The sequence below is a fragment of the Thunnus thynnus genome, chromosome 6 (assembly GCF_963924715.1).
Source record: "Thunnus thynnus chromosome 6, fThuThy2.1, whole genome shotgun sequence".
NCBI classification, from domain to species: domain Eukaryota; kingdom Metazoa; phylum Chordata; class Actinopteri; order Scombriformes; family Scombridae; genus Thunnus; species Thunnus thynnus.
Window position 1 is genome coordinate 22,220,507 of NC_089522.1, and position 22,667 is coordinate 22,243,173.

General features: G+C 42.9%; 1 protein-coding gene across 2 annotated transcripts in view; it reads right to left on the bottom strand.

The window, feature by feature from the left end:
* LOC137184721 (protein bicaudal D homolog 2-like) overlaps positions 1-22,667 on the bottom strand; it is a 45,340-nt gene that overhangs the window by 18,254 nt on the left and 4,419 nt on the right. For both annotated transcript variants that reach the window (XM_067592664.1, XM_067592663.1), the window contains exon 2: positions 8,704-8,916. In XM_067592664.1, coding sequence (XP_067448765.1) covers positions 8,704-8,916 — 213 coding nt within the window. The remainder of the gene's footprint in view (positions 1-8,703; positions 8,917-22,667) is intronic.

Below are 22,667 nucleotides of genomic sequence, written 5' to 3' on the forward strand. Positions count from 1 at the left end.
GCTGAAGAAGGGTGGGCCTCTCCCTTTTGGAGCTGAATAAAGGAACATGCATGTGTGTGTAATGTGAGAGAGAGAGAGAGAGAGGGGAAAGCACATGAAATCTCTGTAACTGTGTATTCAGCAGTGTCTGAAGTGACCTTGAATGTTCGTGTGTGTGTGTAGGTGAGCATGTAACTTCTGGAGCGTGTGTGCAGGTGTGTCTCTGACGGCAGAGCTTCCATCCACACACTCACCAGCTTGTGTTATTGTCAGCTGAACAGGTACAGAATGTGTGTATATTTACGAGACAGAAGAATGGTAGTCTGTGTATGTGTGGCTACAGTACGGTTAGGATTTGCATGTGTGTGTCTGCGGTCGTGTATGTGTCTGATGCATGTCTCTCTCTCTCTCTCTCTCTCTCTCTCTCAGGAGAGCTGGCAGAGATAACCTAACACCAGAGGGACAATTAGCCTCTCAATCCCTTGCCAGGTGGCCCCCTCCTCTCATGATGTCACCCATGTGGCCGCGTCACAATCCCTGCTCTTCGGATCATTTCAACAACCACGGGAAGTCAATCCTGAGAGGCTTTCCCTTAGCGGACCTTCTCATATCAGCACTGCCTTGAGACTGAATGCACATCAGTAATGTTATTGAAAAGGACTGGGTAATAAGCTGGTGGTGACAGGATGACGGTTAGAGACACCTTTCAATAAGTAGAAGGTCAGTGGCTCCGTGCTCAGACAACATTTAAATCGATGCCCTAGTCACGCACCATTCATTCAACTGAGTATAGTATTACATGGTAACACAGTTTAGTAATGAACAACAATAATTCAAAATATCTCACTAATGTGACTCAGGAGAATTTTACGCAACAAAAAAAACAATTTGTTTCTGTAATTGGAATTTCCCTGCTTATTATTTGACTTACTGAGAAAGAAATGCCCTCACAAACATTATGTTGCTAAATCCCCTCTGATGAAGAGTACACGCTATTCGTTTGCTCTTTGTAATAATTAATCACTATGTGCGGAGCTGAGTTAAGGCTGACGTTTGAAGGTGCATTAATATTCATCAGGGGTTTTTTTTTTTGCACATGTCTAATGAGCGTGGGTGTTTGCTGTGCGAAAGCCCTGATGTTGGTGCATTAATGAATAATACATAAGCTTACAATACAGATCAGTCTTACCACTAAGCTTCTATATAGTGGTACTGACTTCTAAGAAAGAGCTGAAATAAAGCAAAAAGAAGGAAAAAAAAGAGCTGAAATCAGTCAAACCCTCAATAGATTCAGATACTCTAGTTGTAAGCTTGGGAGTATCAAACATCATGGATTCATAAAGATCTTGAGAATAATCCTTACATAGAGTAATCTCTTGTTTTTAACTAGGCGATGCTGTGCCAGCTGGTTGCTCAAGTCTCTTCCGGGTCAGGGTTATGAGTCTCAGCTGGAGGGTGAGTGCTGTTTAGTCTCAGTGAATACAGGCCACCGCTGAACCTGATTAAGATCCTCCTCCAATCTGATTACAATGCATACCAGGACTTCGACCTTTCACCTTTGCTTCCGTATCCTCTGCCACACTGAGTCCCTGAGAGACCGGGGGCGGGATTACACTGCCCTGACTGCCTAACAGAAGTAAATTCACCGAGGGTTGCGGCTGCCATGTGTGTTTTCGCTATCAAGTGTGAATAACATTTAATCAGGCGAAGGACACACGCCTCTCCTGGGAATGTTTGTGAGAATTTTTGACAATGTGTGTGTGTGTGTGAGATATATGAAGGCCATCTGAGGTGCCACCAACAGAGTGCTTGTGAGTGAGAAACCTTTCATGACCATAAGCCTGAGTGTGCTTAGTGAGGGCCCCCTGCCTGCTGTCACTACAGGTGACGTCGGGACAGCTGCTTGAACACGTCCACACACACACACACTTACAGACAAATTGTGTGACTTCCATTCTAAGTGGGTGGCAGTAAAAATACCAAGGTTTACTGCAGCTCTACCATAAATTTGCAAGATAGGCAAATGCAATCACGCAATGTTTATTTAGAAGCACAGTGAGGACTAGTGTGTGCATGTGTGTATACGTGATAAAAGATGGGTAATTTTTATGCTTTGGTGAACCTCTCTAGGCCACGCAGTGCTGCAAAATGTCACCGGAGCACATTTCTGTGCATCAGAGCTTCTTCCAACTGTACTGTATGAACTCTCCCTTTCAACTCTAAAGCTGTCTTTGTACCATTAAAGTGCTTTTGACAGCATAGTGGTGCTGAGCCTGCTTAAATCTCACCAAAGCTCTGAGTAATTTCTCAATGTGTTTGAGCCGTTAGAACCGCTACTTCTATAGGAAATAGCTCCATCAGTTTGTAAGCCACGGTGGCAAAGTTTCAGGCTTAACACAAGTGTAGATTAGCAATGTTTTTAATGCTTTGTTGAAGGCTCTGCTGTGTTCTTAATAACTCGAGAGAATCCAGCTTGCAAATTCAGCTAAATCCATATTTACTAGCCTCTTTCTCTGGGTTCGATTCCCTAGAAAGTGCTGCCCAGACACCCATATGGCAAAAGACTGTATTATTGATATAATAGCACAGACAGGCTCGATATAAATTAATATATTTTTTATCCTCTTCCTGCCTTTCTCTCTTACACTCACTCAGCTGACCTCCATTTCACTGCCCATCCTGCTCCCTTTGCACTTTCAGTAAAATGCACATGTACTAGATTTTTTTTTTCCAAATTAGTCCCACCACAAAGTGCAGAGGGGCTCTCAAATGGCATGACACCGAGTGCAGACCAGCTCAATACTGTTTTTTTTTTTTTTATCCCCTTTCCCAGCTTCTCTTTCTCATACCACTGGCTTCCATTTTACTTCAACACTGCTGCTCTCATTTTACAACCCCCACCTCCGTCTTCTCCTTGGAATGTGTCTGTGCTTTTAGAGGCCATGTATCAGTCACAGCTGAATTACTTCCTCATAGTGAGTGTTAGTTCCATCATATCTATCTATCATCTACAGTAAAAACAAAAAATGACAGCCACAGCCTTCCGTATCTACTTGTAGGTCTCTGGTGATACATCGCTCTAGAGAGGACTTTTGGACTTCAATGAGCTGATGGAGGATAAAACTGTGACCTGTAGGCTCTGCAGCATGTCAAGGTCATGTCAGCCCGAGTTAAATCTAACTCTACCGAGCTGAGCCCATCCCGGGATTACTTTCAGGAGAGATGAGAAATGAATCACAGATGCAGCGCAGCTCAACCCCCACCAAGTATAGCTTTAGACAGAGCAAAGGCATAATGAAGCTCAGGGGCCCTCTTGCTACTGTCAGAGTAGAGACTGCGGGTGAAAGCAGATCTGCTTTTATCCTCCTCTCTGCTGCAAGCAATTGTCATTCTATTCAGTCTAGCCAGACTCCATTAGGGGGGAGAAAATACACTCAAGGTCACATGTTTCAATGAGACAATTAAAAACAAAAAGTGAAAGGAACCTTGTGAGTGCGTTGGTGATGGTTGTTTGCCCAGTGTGTGACTGCTGGTTGACAAGCCCACAGGGTGAAAGTATGCCTGCACGCACACACTTAACAGTGATATTGAGGTCATTTGGAAGATAGTGGAGAAATGTGCACGAGAGCACATTCACACCCATTAGTTGAAGTGAATGTGTAGGCCTGTTGGTGTTGTTGATTTACTGGGATCCATTGATCCGGCATGGAAAACCTCTTTGGTGCTATGAGCCTGGGGCTTTAATCAAAAACGACACACTTTCAGAGCTCCCTTAAAACTGATGCCAAAAGACTAAACATTATTAGGGATCGATGGCAAATCTTTTCAAGTTATTTTATAGATGCTGCCTCTGCTTTAAGGGCTAAAATAGACACGTGGGTCATAAGGCAACTAGCTGAAGTGGGATCAAGATTACGACATGTTGGGTTCTGTGGCCAGATGACCCACATGCCATCTGGAGGGTTTAGACTAAGTTGTGGGCAATTCATGCAGCAGTAGGAGCAGTGGACGGTCGTTACCTCTACTCATTATATTCCTCTGTCGTTTCACTCAGTATTTATCTTTCTAGATCAATTTCAAGCTTTTCCCTGTTTGTCTTCCTATACTGCCCTCATTCTCCCTAACAGGACAGGAGGTGATCTGTCTCAGCATAAATGTCACAAGAAATAATAAGGCAGCGTTCTAGGAGTCCCGTTACTCTTGACAGATGCTAATAAGAGGGAACAAAGAGCAACCATCCTCGTATCCCTTTACCACTCAACTTTGACCTTTCAATGATTAAGGTTAAGCTTCAGCCCTGCCATGACAACTGAGATTCTGCTATTGTGTCTGTCTGCTCCACTATTCCACCACTGGAGCCCTGCACTCTTAATTTCTTCTGATTGTAATAACCTTCCTTCCTTGTGATGAGTTTAAACCTCTGCCCTCTTTGTGACCCTTTAAACTCATCCCATCAATGCAGATACCTTCCCTCTCTCAATCCCCCACTTCTCTGTCAGGTGTTTAATCCAGCCAGTTGAAACGACACTTAAATTAAAGCGGAAGCCCAGCGTCCGACGGCTCTGTCCACTGTGTCAAAGAAGTGTTTAACATTTCAATGGCTTACTCATTATGGTGATCGACAAAAAGCACAACACCATAATTTATGAGTCTGTGAGGGAAAAAAATGGTCAGAGCCTGAATTATTTCAGGATGACAGTTGCTCTTAAGTGGACAGCAGGGAACTGTTACTGTGTCAACGCTGCATCCTGTAGAAAGGAAGTAATGTAGTCATGTGGTGATGCTAAAGTGGAGACATATTACATTTCCTGTGAATGTGAATAGAGACTAAAGGTAGACTGAACTACGCTGATAATATTTCTCAGCATTTTTATCTTCGGCTGTGCTTGACGATTTCTTGAGAGGCAGGCGATGGGAATCCCCATTCTGTGAGGATAATGGAAGCCATCACTATAGGCACATTCCTCTCAAGACATGAGATTGAATTTAATGAAGTCATGCCTATTAGAGTGCTCCGCCTTACAATGTTACTGGCTCTTTCAGAGGGTTTAATCCTGTAGACTGCACCGTAGCGGTGAAATATGTCTTATCGGTGCTTGGGGGGGCGAACATTCAAGTCTTTGGTGTGAGAGACTGCCTGGGAGGTTTAAATGTGAGGTATGTAACCAGCTGAAATGCTGTAACAAAACGGTTGTGAATGAACTAGTCTGTACAGAGACAAAAGCCGTTTCATACTGAGTGAAGCTTCCATGTCTTGTGTAATGGTGGAATGATGATATTATCTAGAGATTAAACAGTGAAGCCTTCTTTTAGCCATGCTGATGCCATAAAAGCGTCTTCACTTTACAGATTTACTGTATGTGTGAGAGCAAAAAAACTCACTTTCAACCAAACACCAAAGGCGACAGTTATGGCCCAACTGTCAGTTGCATTCCATGACGAAACTGAATCATTCAGTCAGCTCCTGACTCAATATGATTAGCAAAGCCGTTAGAGAAAAGCAGCATGGTCCACCATTGGTGTTGAGTTTACTCTCATTAAGCCTTTCTCTTCCTCTAACGGATTTTAGGCCTCATTCTCTTTCTTCCGTACCATTCTTGTCGTCTCCTCATGCCCCCTCCTCCCTTTTCTCTCCCTGCCTGAGCTTTTGAGCTAATTTGAAACCCAGGAGACAAAGGCCTCTTTCAGTCCCGTCGGTCTGGTCACAGTGCCAGCCTCAGTGCCCAAGCTCCCTCCATTTGCCTGCCACACACACTCCGCCTAGCACCCACAGAAGTACCATGAGAAGGGTGTCATTATCTCCTATACATGGGGCGATTTACACTCCAGCCCTTTTTATACAGCCAATTAGAGCTGGCTGGGCCCCATGGTGCTTCATCGGGATGTTTGTAATGGGAATGGCACCTGCAGAAAGGCCATCATGCAGGCCACCAGTAGAAGACCAGTTACACCGGAGCTGTAGCTCAGATATGCAGGAACCACTCAAGAATAGTGGATCAGGACTACAGTATTCCCTTTTCTCTCTAATTTATTTAAGATATTATAAGTTAATAACGTCAGGTGGGAGATTTATGAGGCTTTGTCTTTGTAGAAAGTAATCATGTTCAAGTAGAATCTCGAATGACTGTAGGCAGTAAAATCTTATACAAGGGAACTCATGTTTCTTGTTTCAAAAACAGAGCCTGGCTCATAAGTGAAACATGTCTGATGAGGGACATCTGGCTTCCATAATGCCCAACTTATAATTACTTAGATGCAGAGCTGAGCAGCAGCTGACCTAATTATACTGGAATTGGGAGCCTACTGGAACTTAAGTTGTTGTGAAGGACATGCCATTTTTTAAGTCTTTCTTGCTAATCTCCATAAGAAATGCTGCTGACATCTGTCTCAAGCAGTGTCTCACAGAAAACAGCAGTGATTCTGGCAGTTCTAGACTCACTCGTGACTGGAAGAGAGGCCCATTTTACTCTTCCCCCTCCCAATTACGCTAGATTTATCAACTTGACCTGCAAAACAGTGGACTCGGCCAAATCTGTTGTGCACAAACATGGAAGATTTGGGATACTGATGGGTTTAAGTACCACATAGCAAGAGCATTATAAAGAAAGACCAGAAAAAGAAGATATGCTGAATGTCAATACTGCAGAAAGGGAAGCCCAGCCCTATTCTTGATTCTTTAAATAAAACAATTGTACTAGTGTTTTCTTGGTGCTTGGGTGGAGAGGTATGCTTCAGACGAGTGTAAAAATACTGATCTTGCAGCTGTAATAAAGGTTGTTGGAAGAATTCCTGCACAAAATACTGATATAATACAACAAGTTCATGGCTGTTATGTGATGTACCATGCATCCACCTAGACCTGTGAGTAGGGATGGGCAATATATTGATATTATATCGATATTGTGAGACCTGATATTGTCTTAGATTTTGGATACTGTAATATCGTTATATGACATAAGTGTTGTCTTTTCCTGGTTTTAAAGGCTGCGTTACAGTAAAGTGATGTAATTTTCTGAACTTGCCAGACTGTTCTAGCTGTTCTGTTATTTGCCTTTAGTCATTATATCCACATTACTGCTGACTATTTATTAAAATTCTCATTGAGTAAATATTTTGTGAAAGCACCAATGGTCATCTTTACAATATTGTCGCTATATCAACATCGAGGTATTTGGTCAAAAATATTGTGATATTTGATTTTGTCCATATCGCCCAGTCCTACCTATGAGTGTCAAATACATCAAGTTTGATCAAGCATGAGTAGTTGGTCCCCCCCCCCCCTTCTTTTATTATTCCAGCCTTTACTTGGCTGTCAAGGGAACATGGACCTTTGCATCAAAGAAACACATCTAAAGACGAGAGGCTCCCTCTGCCCTCCTGTCAGACTCTGTTCATCTCTTTTTATCCCTTTATGTCTCCCTGTCTTTGTGTCAAACAGGTTTCCTTAAAGCTTTGTACATCTCTCAGTCAGTGTGATTTCAACCTGCACCGCTCTCCTGGTAATTCAATGTCCTCATCACCAGCTCCATCACACAACATCACACATGCATGGCCATAGGCAAAGACACACACAGCCCGCGTTCTGCCTCTGCACTGTGCTCTTGTCTCCTCTAATGAGGTCAATTAATTGCAAGTATGTAAATGGAAGCAGTGAGGAGGTCAGACATTGTCCAAAGTGGGGCGCAGACAATAAAGGTTTGCATTATGAAGTTTGGGGAAGCTTAAGAGAGAATTAAATGAATATGTTTGCTGGAATGTGCGAAGGGTAAGCTGCGATTTAGAGAAATGGGTTGGTCATGCCTCAGCCAAACTTCCTTTCACTCAGCTGGTGAGGGGCTTGTCTAAGATGAAGTTTTATATAATAATAAATGTCACTCATACCACAGCTGGGCCAACAGGTTAAACAATACTGTCATGCAACAGTTCACACAAATAGAAGATAATAACTGATTTTATTATTCATGTAGGATCATGTCGTCTTTTGCAAAACAGGACATTCCTCATGGCCTCAGTGTTTTTCTTCTCATCTGTTCATCTGTAATTATAATTCCACCCTGAACTCTAATGAGGGTGGAGGACATCACATGAAGGCTTGAAGGCAAGGTGTTCCTTCATTAAGTCTGGTGTGTGTCTTGTCTTAACACGTGAGAAACAGACAAGTTCATGGCTCTGCAATCACACCCTACATAATACGGGCTTGGACGATAACACTGAAGTGATCACAGGTGAATGAATGTCGGTGCAGTAATCACGCAGCACTGTATCTTGCATTAGAGCCTTAAGAACAGTGCTCTAAGAGGACGACTTTTTTGCATCTTCATTTGAAACTGCATTCCTTGCACATAAAAATTAATAAAAAAGTGCCCCGATTTCCTCATGAGCTTATCAATCAGTGATGAATATGTCTTGTGTTTTCTGCAGCTTCAGACAGATAAAAAGCATCAGACTAACATCAACAAATGCACCAGCTGTTCTCAATAGCTGCAGGCAAACAAGAGTTGACACAAACCTCTGCTTCAACTCACAAGTGAGTTCACTCTCAAAGTATTGACACAGGAAACAAACCAATACAGTGTCTTCTGATAAACAGTCATAATCTATTGAGTAACTTTACCCATTCCTCTTCAAACATAATATCTACAGTGTGCATTAATAGCATCCTATGATACATGGAACTGATAAGCACTGTGATATGATTCTGGTTCTGGGTGTCCCCTCTCTTACCTCTCTCATCTCTTGTGAGATGGTGTTCAGGCGTTCATTCTCAGACTGGGTGTTGGTGAGGATGTTGCGTGCCTGGCGGAGCTCGGTCTGCAGCTCCAGCACCCTCTGCTCGTAGTAGGCCTCCTTACAGGCCGACTCCTGGATAAGAGACTCCTCACGGCTCTCCCCATCCGCTGCCACCTTCCTGTGGTTGGAGTAGGCTTGTCCAAAGGCCTGGAGATAGAGAGGGATGGAGGAAAAGAGCTGTTGGTTAGAGGCTATGGTGTTGGGATATATGGGAGGATTTGTAATATTTAGTTGCCAAGTAAGAGATATATTGGCATATGAAATGTTAACTGGCTAATTTTGTATATTAGGATTCTAATTGACAAAAATTTGTTTTGTGATTCAGCCATTTTAAAGTGACACTGATCTCTGCTACTGTGGTTTAGCTGGGGACTGGGGCTAAAAAACCTCCCAAAATACTGTCACCGCCCAGTAGAGATAATCAGTTAGGCTCCATCTGGGCTGCATCATCCCCGTCTCCCCCCCCACCCCACCCCGCTCCTCCATATCTCCCTCCCTTACCCGCAGGACATTGGCCTCCCTTGCACGTGCTCTGCAGTGACTCCACAGATGGAAAAACCAAACAGGAAAAGTAGAGCAAATGGACTAATGTCTGTGCGATCACGAGAGGCCTGTATTCTCATGCTCTTAATACCTTAGGAGATCATGGCAGAGTAAGAGAAGGTCACCAGATATTATTTGATTTTTATGGATTGCCTGAAGGGGATGAAGTTTATGAAGATTAAATAACTACACGCTAAGGCCTCTACCTTCTGTAGGGGGGGATATTCTCTATTGAGAGGCTGTAAATAGTCATTTGCTGTTTCACTATTATTAGTACTGCCTTAATTTTTTACCCTCATTTGTTAATGCCTGGAAGGCAGTGACGAAAACTGTGTGGAGAGAGACAAACAGAGAAAACCAGGGGGAGACAGAGAGAGAAAATAGACCTTCTTTGAAGCGGAATCTAGTTTAGACTACTCTCTCTCCCTTCTCAAAATAATCATCCCCCTGATTACAGATTTCATTTCCAATCCTGTAACCAGCAGTGATTCGATGGAAATTCTGATTCTCATCTCGCCTCACAGCTCGAGTGCAAGCCGTAATCTGAAGTCACCTGAGGCACATAAATCTGACCTTGTTTGCAGCTGCACTGCACTCTCTCTTGTCTCTGACCTGCTACCCCCCCTCACATCTGCACGTGACTGGCTGCTGCAGGATTTTCTCTGTTTGACTGCTGCGTATTGTATTAATCCCAGTAATTCCTTTAGAGAAAGGAAAATGTGGAAATTTGTATTAAGTCGAACTGACCTACTTGCAGGACTTGCAAATACGGGAAATGTGTAAAACGAGTTTAATGGGTTACAGCGGCGCGTGACATAATGTCTCGTGCATGGTGGCTCACATTCCAGGAAAGATGATGGTCCTAACAGGGAGATAGCGACGATGAAAAGATAAACTCTCACATGTGAGACTTTCTATGGGCTAACCTCTATGAAAAAAAACATTATTGCACATAACTGATTGTGCTAATGTAATAAAGAACATCAAAATTGACATAATTGACTCGAAAACTCCTTTACAGATGAACTGATAACTGCCAACATTTTTCCCCAGTTAGACCGAACAGCAACTGAGCGGACACAGTAGAGCTGAAACTGGTGGATGAATCGATTAGTCCAGGGACAGAAAATTAATCGGCGAATATTATGAGGATTGACTAATCATTTAAGTAATTTTTCAAGCAAAAATGCCAAATCTATGCTTAACTATGAGCATTTGCTGCTGTTCTTTGCCTTAGGAGATGGTAAACTGTATTTCTCATGGTCTTGGATGGTTGATTGAAAAAAATTGAAAACATGACCTTATGTTTTAGGAAATTGTGATGGACATTTTTCACTATTATCCAACATTTCATGCACCAACTGACTGAAAAAATAACACTGAAAACGAAAATGATAGTTAGTTGCTGCTGATTAGTTTGAATTAGTTTAAAACAGCTCTGAACACAAGATATGCTTTTATGATATTCAACTAAGATAAAAGGAAGTAATCAAGGTGTTCTACCCACTGTGAGGTGCTTCCAGTAATCATATAACCAAGGTTCACATGACTGTTTGACAGCCAATACGTTTGTCAATGACCAACTAATGTCAGCCACTACAAATAAAGAGTGCTGCTTAAAAACTATCCTCATACTTTCCCCACTACCTCCCTCCCCTCCAAACATCACACAATCAATCAGCAGGAGACTATTTGATTAGAGAGTCATTATTATAGACAGGATTAACCCAATCACAAATCAGGGGAATCCCATCATTATAATCTTTATGCGTGGTGGATATTGAAGGGCGACACCAATCAATCCAATCTAAGAGGCCTGTCCTTCAAACATGCAAGTCCCTAGCCAAAAACCCCACTGACCCAAGACCTTTAATCTCAGCTCCCCAAGCGTGGGTTTAGGCTACTTTGAAGGGAGGGTAAATTGGGGACGCACGCGACCAAGCCTATAATCTCACAGCGAGCAGCCCGCCCAATTTATAATTCATCTTTAGCTTGCCATATGTTGCGGTTTTTACATTGGACATGTGAGCGTGGATTATTAATCTCTTGTAAAGCTAATCAAAGACAGGTCCTTAGTCATTAGCACGCTGTCTGGTCTGGATTTCCTGACAGATTTTTCCTCACAGAAGACTATGCCTAACATTATGACGCTACATGAGAAAAAGTCAAAAATATGAGATTTATCCCATTAGAGAACCCAACATCTGATTCCAGATGAGTGCATACATTACGGGCTGAGGTTAGACACCCTGCCGCGCTGGTCTTTATACTGTAGGCTGCCATGCAGAGATCAAAGTACATAATCACTGTGATCAAAAGCACCATGTGATTGAGGAGTTAATGAAATGAGACAGTCACCTCCGATTTTGCTTCTTTTTTTTCTCTCAGCCATATCGGTCTCAATTATTTTCATTACTTCCCCATGCGTTCCTCACACCATTACAGAGGCTCTGACTACCCTGGTCATAAGATTAACTCATGGAAACTTTGAAGGTATAAATAAACGCGTGGGTGCATGAAGGCAGACTAATTTAAGGAAGTTGCTAAGTCTGTATTATTTGTCTTAGGTGAAGTCTATATCAAAACATTGGTTTCTCTGGTAATGAGGTTTAATTTTACACCCAGGATGTTAAACTCAAACACCCGCTATTAGTAGGTTTATCTCGCAGCAGAACAAATGTTGCTACAACACATTGTGCTTTGACGGTAAAGTTTAATGACTGCTTGTGTTCGAAACATGTTGGAACATGATGTGAACGTTGCTTTGTCTTCTAATCTGACCACAAAGACAGCCTTCAAAAGGCAAAGTCCACTGATTTGAAGGTAAGTCGAATCAGGACTCTGCGGTCAATCACACCGTTCTGCAATCAGATCCCAGCTCAGTAATAGAGGGAAAATGCTTAACACTGAGTTCTGAAGGCTACAGCCCTACTGCTAATGTTCAAAACTTGAATAATATAGGAAATCATAGCAGAAAGAATACAGGTCGCGGAGTTCACTCTGGTTTTCCCCGCTCAGAGTCTTCCTGCGCATGCTTCTCTAATCCGGTGAGTCAAGAGCACAAGGGAAATGGGCTTTGGGCTTCTGACAGGTAACAAACAGATCAATACTGCTGGTCTGAGAGGCCCTGTGGAGCTAAAGTAAACTAAATCTAAAATTCTATTTTCAGTTCCTGTTCTGCTAGCAGAGAACAGCGTTTCTGTGGCATGAAGTGAAAATAATGAGTGGGTAGAGATGTCTCCAGATATATAGTTACTGCAGACCATTAGGAGATAAAGAGTAAAACCAATGGGTATGTTCAAGTTAATACACACACACACGAACTGTACATAGGGCTGGATTTAAGGTTTTTTCAATCAATATGGGTGAGTCCCTTTGAAAACCCCTGCCTTAGGAGCAAAACCCAGTTAGAAAACTCTGGATTTGGATCTTATTCTCCAATCTCTGGTCTAGCTTTAATCATCTCATTGTAAGTTTCCATTTGGCCCACTGTGGTCTCACAGTCTGGCTCTCATAGGAAAGTAAAGCTTGCTGCACAAAGGCCAGGAGGAGAGGCAGACAGAAATGGAGGATTGGAAACACGATAAGCAATAAATATATTGTTAAAGACAGAGAGGAGTCAGACAGCTTCATTGTTGCTGAGCCAAACTGAAAAAAGCTGCAACTTCTATTCATGTAATTATATGAACACAACATAATGAAGAAGTTACCCCATTCTTTGTTTTGCTGTCTCAGGGACCCAGTGAACATGGTATTTTCTATGAGTTGCTAAACATCCTCAAGAAAAGATAGAAATTAAATGAAAAGACATGTGCAAACACAAACCTAGAGACAGAAACCAGAATTCAGACCGGCAGTGAGAGTTAAAATAAGAGAGAAAATAGGAACAGAAAGAAAAGGAGCCAACAAAAGTCTCATACACTGAGAATTTATTTGGAACAGAAAACAAACCCAACTCCAGAACAAGACAGCTTCCCCTATCCTAACATTGTTTTGAGGCAAAATGCTGACATGCTAATCTCACTAGATGATGCCAGATAGGGCACACCAGGGCACGCCTACAGAGCAATACCAAACAACACATCCTTCAGATGCAGATGTGAGATATGAGAATGCATTTTGGCAAGACTTGTGTACCGGAGTGGGCTTGTGATGAGCTAAGATTTCCAGTCTCTTCAGCAGCATTCTTCCTCTATGACAAAGACAGCCTGTGACAAATGCTGAACAATGCAACGCTATGTCATTTATATCAGTTCAATTACTCATACAGATGGGTCCAAGTCTTGTGGTTGACCCCTGGATTCCAAAGCGGTGTTTCAGCAGCAACTGAAGGCTGGTCAGTGTTAAGGGCTGTCACTGTATGCTGCTGCGGAGGAAGAGAGTTGGAGCAGGAAGGGGGGGGAAAAAAACAAAAAAACCAACACTGACTGGTTTCTCCGGCCTCGTGAATCGCAGCTCACGTGGAGTCACAGTTTGTGATGATAAACAGACTCTCCCTCTTTCTGTCTGTGTCACCATCGTCATTCACAGGCCACTGCACAAGCAGCGACTTCGAAGGGGACAGATTGCTTGGAGATGTGTGTTGATTCTATATTTAGCTGCCCGCTATCAACTGTTCATAATACAGATCTCTTCGGGGCGGGAGGTTAAAATGCATCCGGCGAACCTAGCACTGCAGGATGACCCACTATTCCACACTGAATAGGGTCACCACACTATACTACCCTTATTTATTTCTCTGTCGCATAATAGCTCATTGTGTTATTTCTGCATCAACAGGCTGTGTAACATGGTTCTGTTCTGTGAGGAATGTACACCTCGTCACGTGCCAGCGTGCGCTTGTTTTAGTTTACTCAATTTACTGAGAGCGCTGTTGCTGATTAGTGCATGTTATGCCAAAGCCAATGACTTTTGTTATAATGAGTAACAGAGAAGCTAATGATTACTGCAGACTTTCAGACTACTTTTCCTTTGGGGGATGGGATGGAAATAAAAAAAGGTTCATGTTCATCACTTGACAAATCTGGAGGTTATGATGATTTCGGTTTTTGTCACCACATCAGCGACTCTAAATTTAAGAGCTTTCAAGAATTGATTTTCTACAAGCGACTGGGCAAATTTATGAGGAGTAATTAGAGTATATATGTATAACAAACAAAAAAACTGTCATATTTAACAGTAAGATGTATGCCAGGTGTTTTATGTGCCAAGCAGACAGAGAAAGCAGGAGAGGAAAAACAAGAGGGTGCGAATGAGGAGAGGCAGATATATTAGTGGTTGCCTGGCACAGAGCCACATTGATTCACTGCATATCACAGAGCTGTCAGGCTATTATTCACACAACAGGCCTGGACAATTTCACACACACACACACACACACACACACACACACACACACACACACACACGCACACACACACATGTCCCATTTCCAATTTTCCCTATGTGCCCTGCAGTCAGCCATACTGCAGCACCTGGTACTCAAGCCATGTAGGGGCTTGCTCACCCTTATGATATATAGGAGAAAGAGGCGAGTGTTCAAAGCCTCGTAGGGGCTCAGACAACACTGCATGCAACTCTTGTTGGCAACACATTTTAGGCGATGCGCTGCATGCCACAGGCAAGGAATACACCACAGAGAATATGAGAGAGCAGAGGTTAGAGAAACATACCCGCGTGTGAGTTTACAAGACACATATTTCCTTGAAAATAAACTCTTTTGCCTCAAGTAGACTGCTTGTGAATGTTATACTCTCATCAAGAGAATTGAAAGGCCATGAACCTCCTAAAAACAACCACAAAGCTGTGCCCCCAGATTGTGGATCTCCTGAGTTGCGGGGCAGGACGGAGAAGGAGAGAACGCCAGAGGGGATGGAGCCATCGGGAGAAGGTAGACTCGTGCAATTAAAGCACACACATACACACACATGGATCTCAGCGTACGAGGGATGTACTAATCAGACTCATGAGGCCCTTTACACGCCTGACTGAAAAAGTTGTCCTGAAACATGAAAAAATATCAGAGTAGCCTAATTGGGCTGCAGAGGCTCAGTGATACAAAATCTCTACAAAATCCTCCCTGCTAACATCAGGCTGTAATGATTAAGTGCTAGTTAGGGCTTTCATCATATTTAATTCTAACTACACGTTAGGCTACTAATCTCAAGTCAGCATTAGAGATTCTGTGTGAAGTCAGTCTTTAGTTAGATCAGTCCTGATGTTCAAACATGCTGCTGATCTATATTCATCATACGTCCACAAAAACAGGAGCTTGGGGAAAATATATCTCCTTTATAAAAAAAAGGTGGAACACCTGCGAAAGGAGGACAACCGAGATCTTCACTGCCATTATAGTGTCTGAATCAGCCTGAAGGATCTATACTGTGGGTGTTCACAGACTGGGTCCTGTGTTATTACAGGGTAAAAACAGTCATTAAACCCCCAAAGCTAAAGAGACGGGGTCTGAGCACAGTTTATCTAGCCATCGCACTATATGATATATAAGAGGAGGGTAGTATTTACATGATGTGGAATCTGTAGTATAATGAGAAAAGGTCATTTCCATGCCGGTCACGAGTGAAATACAAGATAATCCTAAAAACAAACCACATTCCACTATCAACATTTAGAGAAAAAGCACATTTCTGTGGGGTTAGTGTTTCCTGAGTAGGTTTGTTTTGACTTGGGTTGCTGTTTTTGTTTCCCTCTTCTATGCCATGATGGAAAATTGTCTTGTGCAACAGGAGCAATGAACCGCGAGGTTTTAAACTCTATGTTTGTCTTCAGTATTTAATCTTAGCAGTCAATTAATGACAAGAAAGCATCTATATGTTCCTGGCTGTTTACTGCATCTTTTGTTCAGCTGCTAAATCTGCCACATAATGGAGGAAAAAGCCAGAGTCTCGAGGGAGACCGCAGACTCAATAGGTCTGATATATTGCACCGCCGTATCGGTGTCTGGGGCTCTTTATCATCGTTCATATCACTGCAGTGTTCCATACCGGCTCCAGTTCTGGGCACACACACACACAACCTCAGTCATTTGCAATGCAAAGGCAGCCTTATCTATGGTTGCCTGTAGTCAGTCTGTCGGTTCCCCTTTCTGCCCGACGCTCGGTGCCTGGATGAAATCTCCCAGGTCCACGTGCCGGCACCCCAGGGGAACAGCCGTCGTTATGGTTACTATGCCAATTACAGTGACAGAGCGAGAGGCGGTCAGTAGAGGCAGGGCAGAGGGTGCCACTGACACAGATGGCTGTTTCAGGGCTCAGCCTAGCACAGCTTGCTCTCCTCCCTTTTTCTCTGGCAGCAGTCATCACCCATGTCCTATGCCTCCGCGAACCGAGATTTGCTTGAACAAAGAGCTTGCTGGTCTGAGGTTGCTTTGAAGTATTTTTGTTTTTTGCTATCCGGCCAAGCCTACATCACAGTAAACAAGCAGTGAAACGGGCTCGGTCTCTATTTAGTGTGTGTTTCACCATATTTCCCAAAAGACACTGCTCCCTGTGGAACTTTCACATATGACTTCCACAGCTGAACAGCCTCTTGTTGTTACTGGCATAAATGACAGAGTGTGTGTGGGGGGGGCAGCTGGGACTGCAGCTGGGACCAGGCGCACACACATAATCACGCACACATACAAATATGCATACACTCGTGAACTCAGACATGCACACGCCCACACACGTGATCACATTTTCTTCCCGAGTCCAAGGTCAGGTTTGCAGGAAGGCAGGGAAGGGGACACTGAATCTATAGTGTTTGTTTGTTGTTCAGTGGTGAGATTTTCTTATCAAGCTAGCCTCCCTTTAACCTTACAAATAATCATTTATTAGATTAATGTTGTATATGAGAGCCTAATGCATTTCCCCTCATCATGCTGGACACATCCATTAGTGGCGAGACATGTCTAATCAATCAGGTTGAAGCATTGACAGGATGGGGGAGGGATTGCAGTAGCTAGATTCGACTTCTTCCTGAGGTTTTCAATCTAAGGTACCTCATTTGTTGCCACTTAAATGCAACTATTCATCACTCCTGATCTACTTTGTCAATTTTTCCACCACTCCACTCATGAACAAGGCTACTATAAAGTTATCTCTCAATCTCATCCAAGCGCTGTCCCTAACTCCCCCTCTCCTTATCTTCCCATTCACCCTCCCAGACCTAGAAGACGGTCTCTTGGGCAGGACCTGCCCTTGCTCCCGGCCAGACAAAGACTAATCACCTCAGTTCCTCCTTTGCAGTAATTAAATTCTATATGTGACTGTTTGTGTGCACATACTCTCTACCAGTGAGGTCAAATCTTGGGTCAGGGTGGCAAACCTTCCATATGAGGCCCTGTCAGCTTGTAAAGAATGAGGTACGGGCTCTGTAAACTCAGCACCAGTGTGTGCATAATAGATCGTATCTGTGTGCAAATAATGTACTCTGTTATATACAATACAGTATCTGAATACGCCGGACAAATGATTGTTTCTGGTTTGCATTTGACAATAAGTCCTTTCAATCCATGTTCAAACAATACTTGGTCAACTTTACAATACCCAAACCTTTCTCTAACAACAGAGCATTCAAGTAAAATAATGAAAAAAAGATGAAAGATAAACCAGAACACAATGCCCTAAAGTGAAAGCTGCACAAACGCTGGAAAACAGCCTACCTCTCTTTCATCAGACACATATTTATTAAGCTACGTTTAGTACAAAAACATTAGCTGCTTATTTTCTATTTAAAGTCCCAGCACTTTAAACCCATCGAGCCAGCTGATGGAGGAACCCCTATTCTTCTTGCATCTAAAAAGAGAGGTAGCTGGTTCCCACAGGAAACCCACTCGTTGACTGGTGCCCCTCCCATTCCAAACCTCTCTCCCTTTTCCATCCGCTATCCCCCTTTTTCAAGGACCCCTGAGAGACTGGCACACATCCAATTAAAACCCCTCCCTCTCTTTTGCCTCTGCAAACCCAAACTCTAATGTTGTTACTGCTGTACAACCAGCCCCCTGCCTGACTTTTTTTTTTTTTCCTACTTCCAATTCCTCCCTCTCTGCCATGCCTGAGGGTTTCAAAGCGTGGGCTACATGAGTCTTGGGTGTGACACACCTCGATAGGGGGACCCAGACCCACTAGCCTATTTACAATAAGAGCCTGGGGAATGAGAAGGAGGAGGAGAGGAGGAGGACGTGGCGGGGAGTGGGTGTGGAGCGTGGAGAGAATGTAGACATACTGCTGTTCTCTGATTGCACTGTGGTGTTAAACTTAAAAGGACCCCCCAGGGCAAAGGGACAACCCTTTGAAATTGGGTTAATGTCTGAATAGATAAGCTATTAAAACGAGGAGATGTTTTTCAGACTCTGCCCTGTGGTTTAATTAATTTAGCTGAGATGAGAGATACTAGCCTTCCAGTCAGGGGATAATTGAGATGAGTGGACCATGTAGAATTTCAGAGGAACCAGAGAGGAGGAGTATGCCAAAATGCAGTTGTATAAACAGAGGACGCTATCTGTTTACATCCCAACCCCTGATCTCTTCATCTACTGCACCAAACCACAGAAGGCCCGGGGACAAACTGCAGAGAAGGCACTGCACACACAAAACTCAACTCCTCAGTAGCAGGAGGATTTGGGTGGAGCAAGTCACACCCTTTGGATGCATGTGCATGTGTGAGTGTATAATTCTATTGGCAGGGTTGGGGCACCGACCATCTGTCCACTTATAGCTATCACAAGTTTATTGCTGCTTGTCATATATGCTAATAAGTGTGGGGGTGTTGCACGCCCATGTTGGATCTTTTGTTTCTTTGGGGAATGTTCCCCTCAACTCAAAGGGTACAAAAAAAAAAATATATACGCCTCAAAGCCCAGGAGAGTAAAACATCTATCAATGTGGAGATTTGAGATTTTAAAGGGGTCACTGAAAAGGACATTAAAATTTGCATGCCTCTGATTGCTTGCTGTCTGTGTTAGTTGTTGTTACATGGACAGCTGCGGACAGCACGGATGCTTAGTAGTTCTGTTATACTGTAGTGTCAGTTCCTGTCACTGTTGTCCTGGTAAAGTCCAGAACATTGTACGGAAACTCAGCATAATGAGTGCTGATGTTAACACACCAGGGAAGGCAAGCACATTTCAAAAAAAAAAAAACTGTATTGTTAAGACTTGCTCCTTGTTGTTCCTTGTTAAACAGAGGTGAGAGAAGCGTGTTGTCTGATGACCCTCATGTGGTCATTTCCTCTGATCCACTAAAAGATATCCGGACTCATACAGAGTTATAATTCATATGCTTCCCCATCCGCTATAAAAAAAAAGACTCCTCACAAGTAAACAGGATGCGGAGTAGGGGGCAGGGTAGGCAAGTTCTGGCTTCATTTCAATAGAAGGAAGAAGAAAGATTTGATGGAGTAGAGCTTTGCTTAGACAGTAAGCTTCCTTATGGTCATAATTATAAAAACACAAAGCCATAAATAAGAATTCAGTTGAAGCGTTAGACATGTTCTTTATGAGGTTGTCATTCTGTGGCACAAAAGGAAAGTTTGTTGGCAACGTGATGCAGCCCACAGACTTAATTTACAGACTCTATTAAAGGAATGATGCAGGCGGGAATACAAAAACAAACACAAACCTGTGCTCTACCCACATTCCTAGCTGATTCATATGTTTACATAAGAGGGCAGAGTCTCAACACAAATAAATATGACCCTGCTGTCAGCGCGTTACATTGACCATAACTAAACTGAATAGTAGTTAGGCCTAGGGCTAACGAGACCATGTGCTTGAACAGGAAACATAATGCCACATTGTATCTCTAGTATACAGCAAGGTAGGATTACTGTGGAGCTAACTTACCTAACACAGACAGGCTATTGGTTTTATTTTGGTCAATACAGACGATGGCCATAAAAAAAGCACAAACGTAATTCTGATCTACTTGATTCAAAAAGAACACAACAAAACCAAAAATAGGTTATATGTGGGGTTAAAAATAAGGAGCTGGTTTAGGTTTAATCAGATAATTGGTAAATCTGAGATTCAGGGAATGCAATGAAACTACACAATAAAGACAACTCGACATGAAGGACACAAAGGATAAGTAGCCCTTGTGTTTCTTACGCGCGCACACACAAATCTAGCTCAGTCACGTGCTTGCACACTGGCTTCTTTGTTGAACAGATTTCTAATAGTTTGTAGGCGTTATGTGATGCGGGAGAAGGGAAATGTTGTATTGTCAGAGGCACACAGCCATTACTATGACATCATCCTCTGCTTTTAGCCTGGAATAGTCTTCAGTAATTGGATTACACTGGTCGAATCATGACCCAGCTGGGCTGCCATACCGCTTCTCTGCATGCACTTTTGACTTCTGCAAATGTTTTAAAGAAATATTTCATTACTAGAGTACTTACAATAGTATAAATGTAACTATGTATAGTAAGTGTAACTGTAGGCTTTACGGTGTGAGGGATCAAGTACAGTAAATACTCAAATTACTCATATTACTGCTCAGCTTCGTTTGGGTTCAGTTTTATGGGCACACTTCATTTAGATTAGCTAATAACTTCATTTATATTTATTGTAGCCAGAGGGAAGTGGGTTAGAGTGTGACCTGATGACGCACACAAAATTAGATCATACAATATACCCATGAATGGTCACAATGCTATGCTCCTGTCAGTGGGCCACAACAACCTTAGAAAGGCTTGGGGAGAAACTTGATGTTGGTTTCATTGGGAACCTTAAATCATATTTAAACAGCCAACAAACTGCTACATACCAGAAATATCTAAAACACTATTTCTACCCTCCCGGGTTGCTAATGCAGGTCTTCACAAACGTGCAATTCTTTTCATTTAAACAGACTACACAAACACTCCACTCTTTAAACATGAAACCCAAAAACATTTGAGGAATCCCAAACAATTCACCCACTGAGACGTGGAGCACTCCAACAGCCATCCAGGGTAAATGTGGCCTCAACTTAAACCGTAGATGGGTGCTGATGGTATTTTATTTAGCAGAATTAAAGACAAAAGCTCTTAAATCATTACGGATTAGCAGCGGGCCATTTTACCTAAAACTGGGCAGAATGATTCATTACTTTGCGATACCATATGGTCATCCTTCTGTGACACAGAAGGCAACATGAGTCCATGTAAGTGGTTCTTTGGATTGACCCACAAGTCTGGATGCTAAATAAGATTTTTCAGTGGACATTTCTTTTCATGATATATGTGTGGGTGGTATTAATAATTTGCACATCCTTTTTATGACTTAAATTCATATAGAACAGGCTGCTATAGGCTTGGCAAGCACTGGAGTAGGCTACTGGGCCAGGATAGGAAGAACAGGGTAGTTTCTTAAGAGCACCTGCCTGTCTCAGTGCAGCATTAACCCAAAATGCACCTACCTGTCCCTGGCTATGGAGGCTGCTGAGTGTGGCAGGGCCTGGCAGACTCCCAGACCTCCGTAAGCCCTGTGCATAGCGGCTGGGATTCATCCTCTTAGGCCCAGAGGGTAGGGGATTTGGGACTTTATTTAGTGCCATTTAGAAAAGATTACCCCTTAACTGCAGACTTGCCGTCCAGCAAAAGACATTATGGATAAAAGGCCTGATCAGAATACCCCAAACAATGCTGAAAGGTTTAGCACATCCTAGGTCACAGATGGATGCAAAAGCATACTGAACACAGATGGAAAGCCCGGTGAAATAAGACAATGATTGAGTAGGGTGTCTTGAATGAGCTTTTAGGAAGGGCTGGGAGCTTGTGATAAGCCATAATAATGACTGAAATAAGAAGTAAGAAAAGAGAAAATAAGAAACACTATGAGAGTGAGAGATGAGCAGCTGTTGATGAAATGTAACCCAGTGTGGCAATCCAATAATATGACTCTGACTATTTATGACTCTTCATATAAGCGACCAGATGGGTTTTGTGTTCTACTCGTATTTTCTACTGACGTCCAATCAGCATCCAACCCATTTAACACCATAGAAAGGGCTTATAGTCACACCAGATATCTTTGTTTAAGGACACTGGGATATATCCTTTAGTAATCAGCCATTTCAAAAGGGACAAAAGTGACCAATCCTTTCAAATGTAACCACAATGGGACGCCTCTCTCAATTCTCTCCTTTGTCATACGCTGTGTTCCGCTGGCATTTAACTCTCTCTTCGTCTATGACATCCAAGACCTGTTAACCCCAGCGGGCTCAAACGCACAAAGGGCCAGCGAGCCAAGCACAGAGCACCCAGGTTTTACTGAGCTTAACAATATTTAGGGTTTTGATTGTGTGGTTGAATTCCACAACGCAGTACACAGCTGCCGCTACACCGATAGCATAGATAGAGTTGCATGGGAG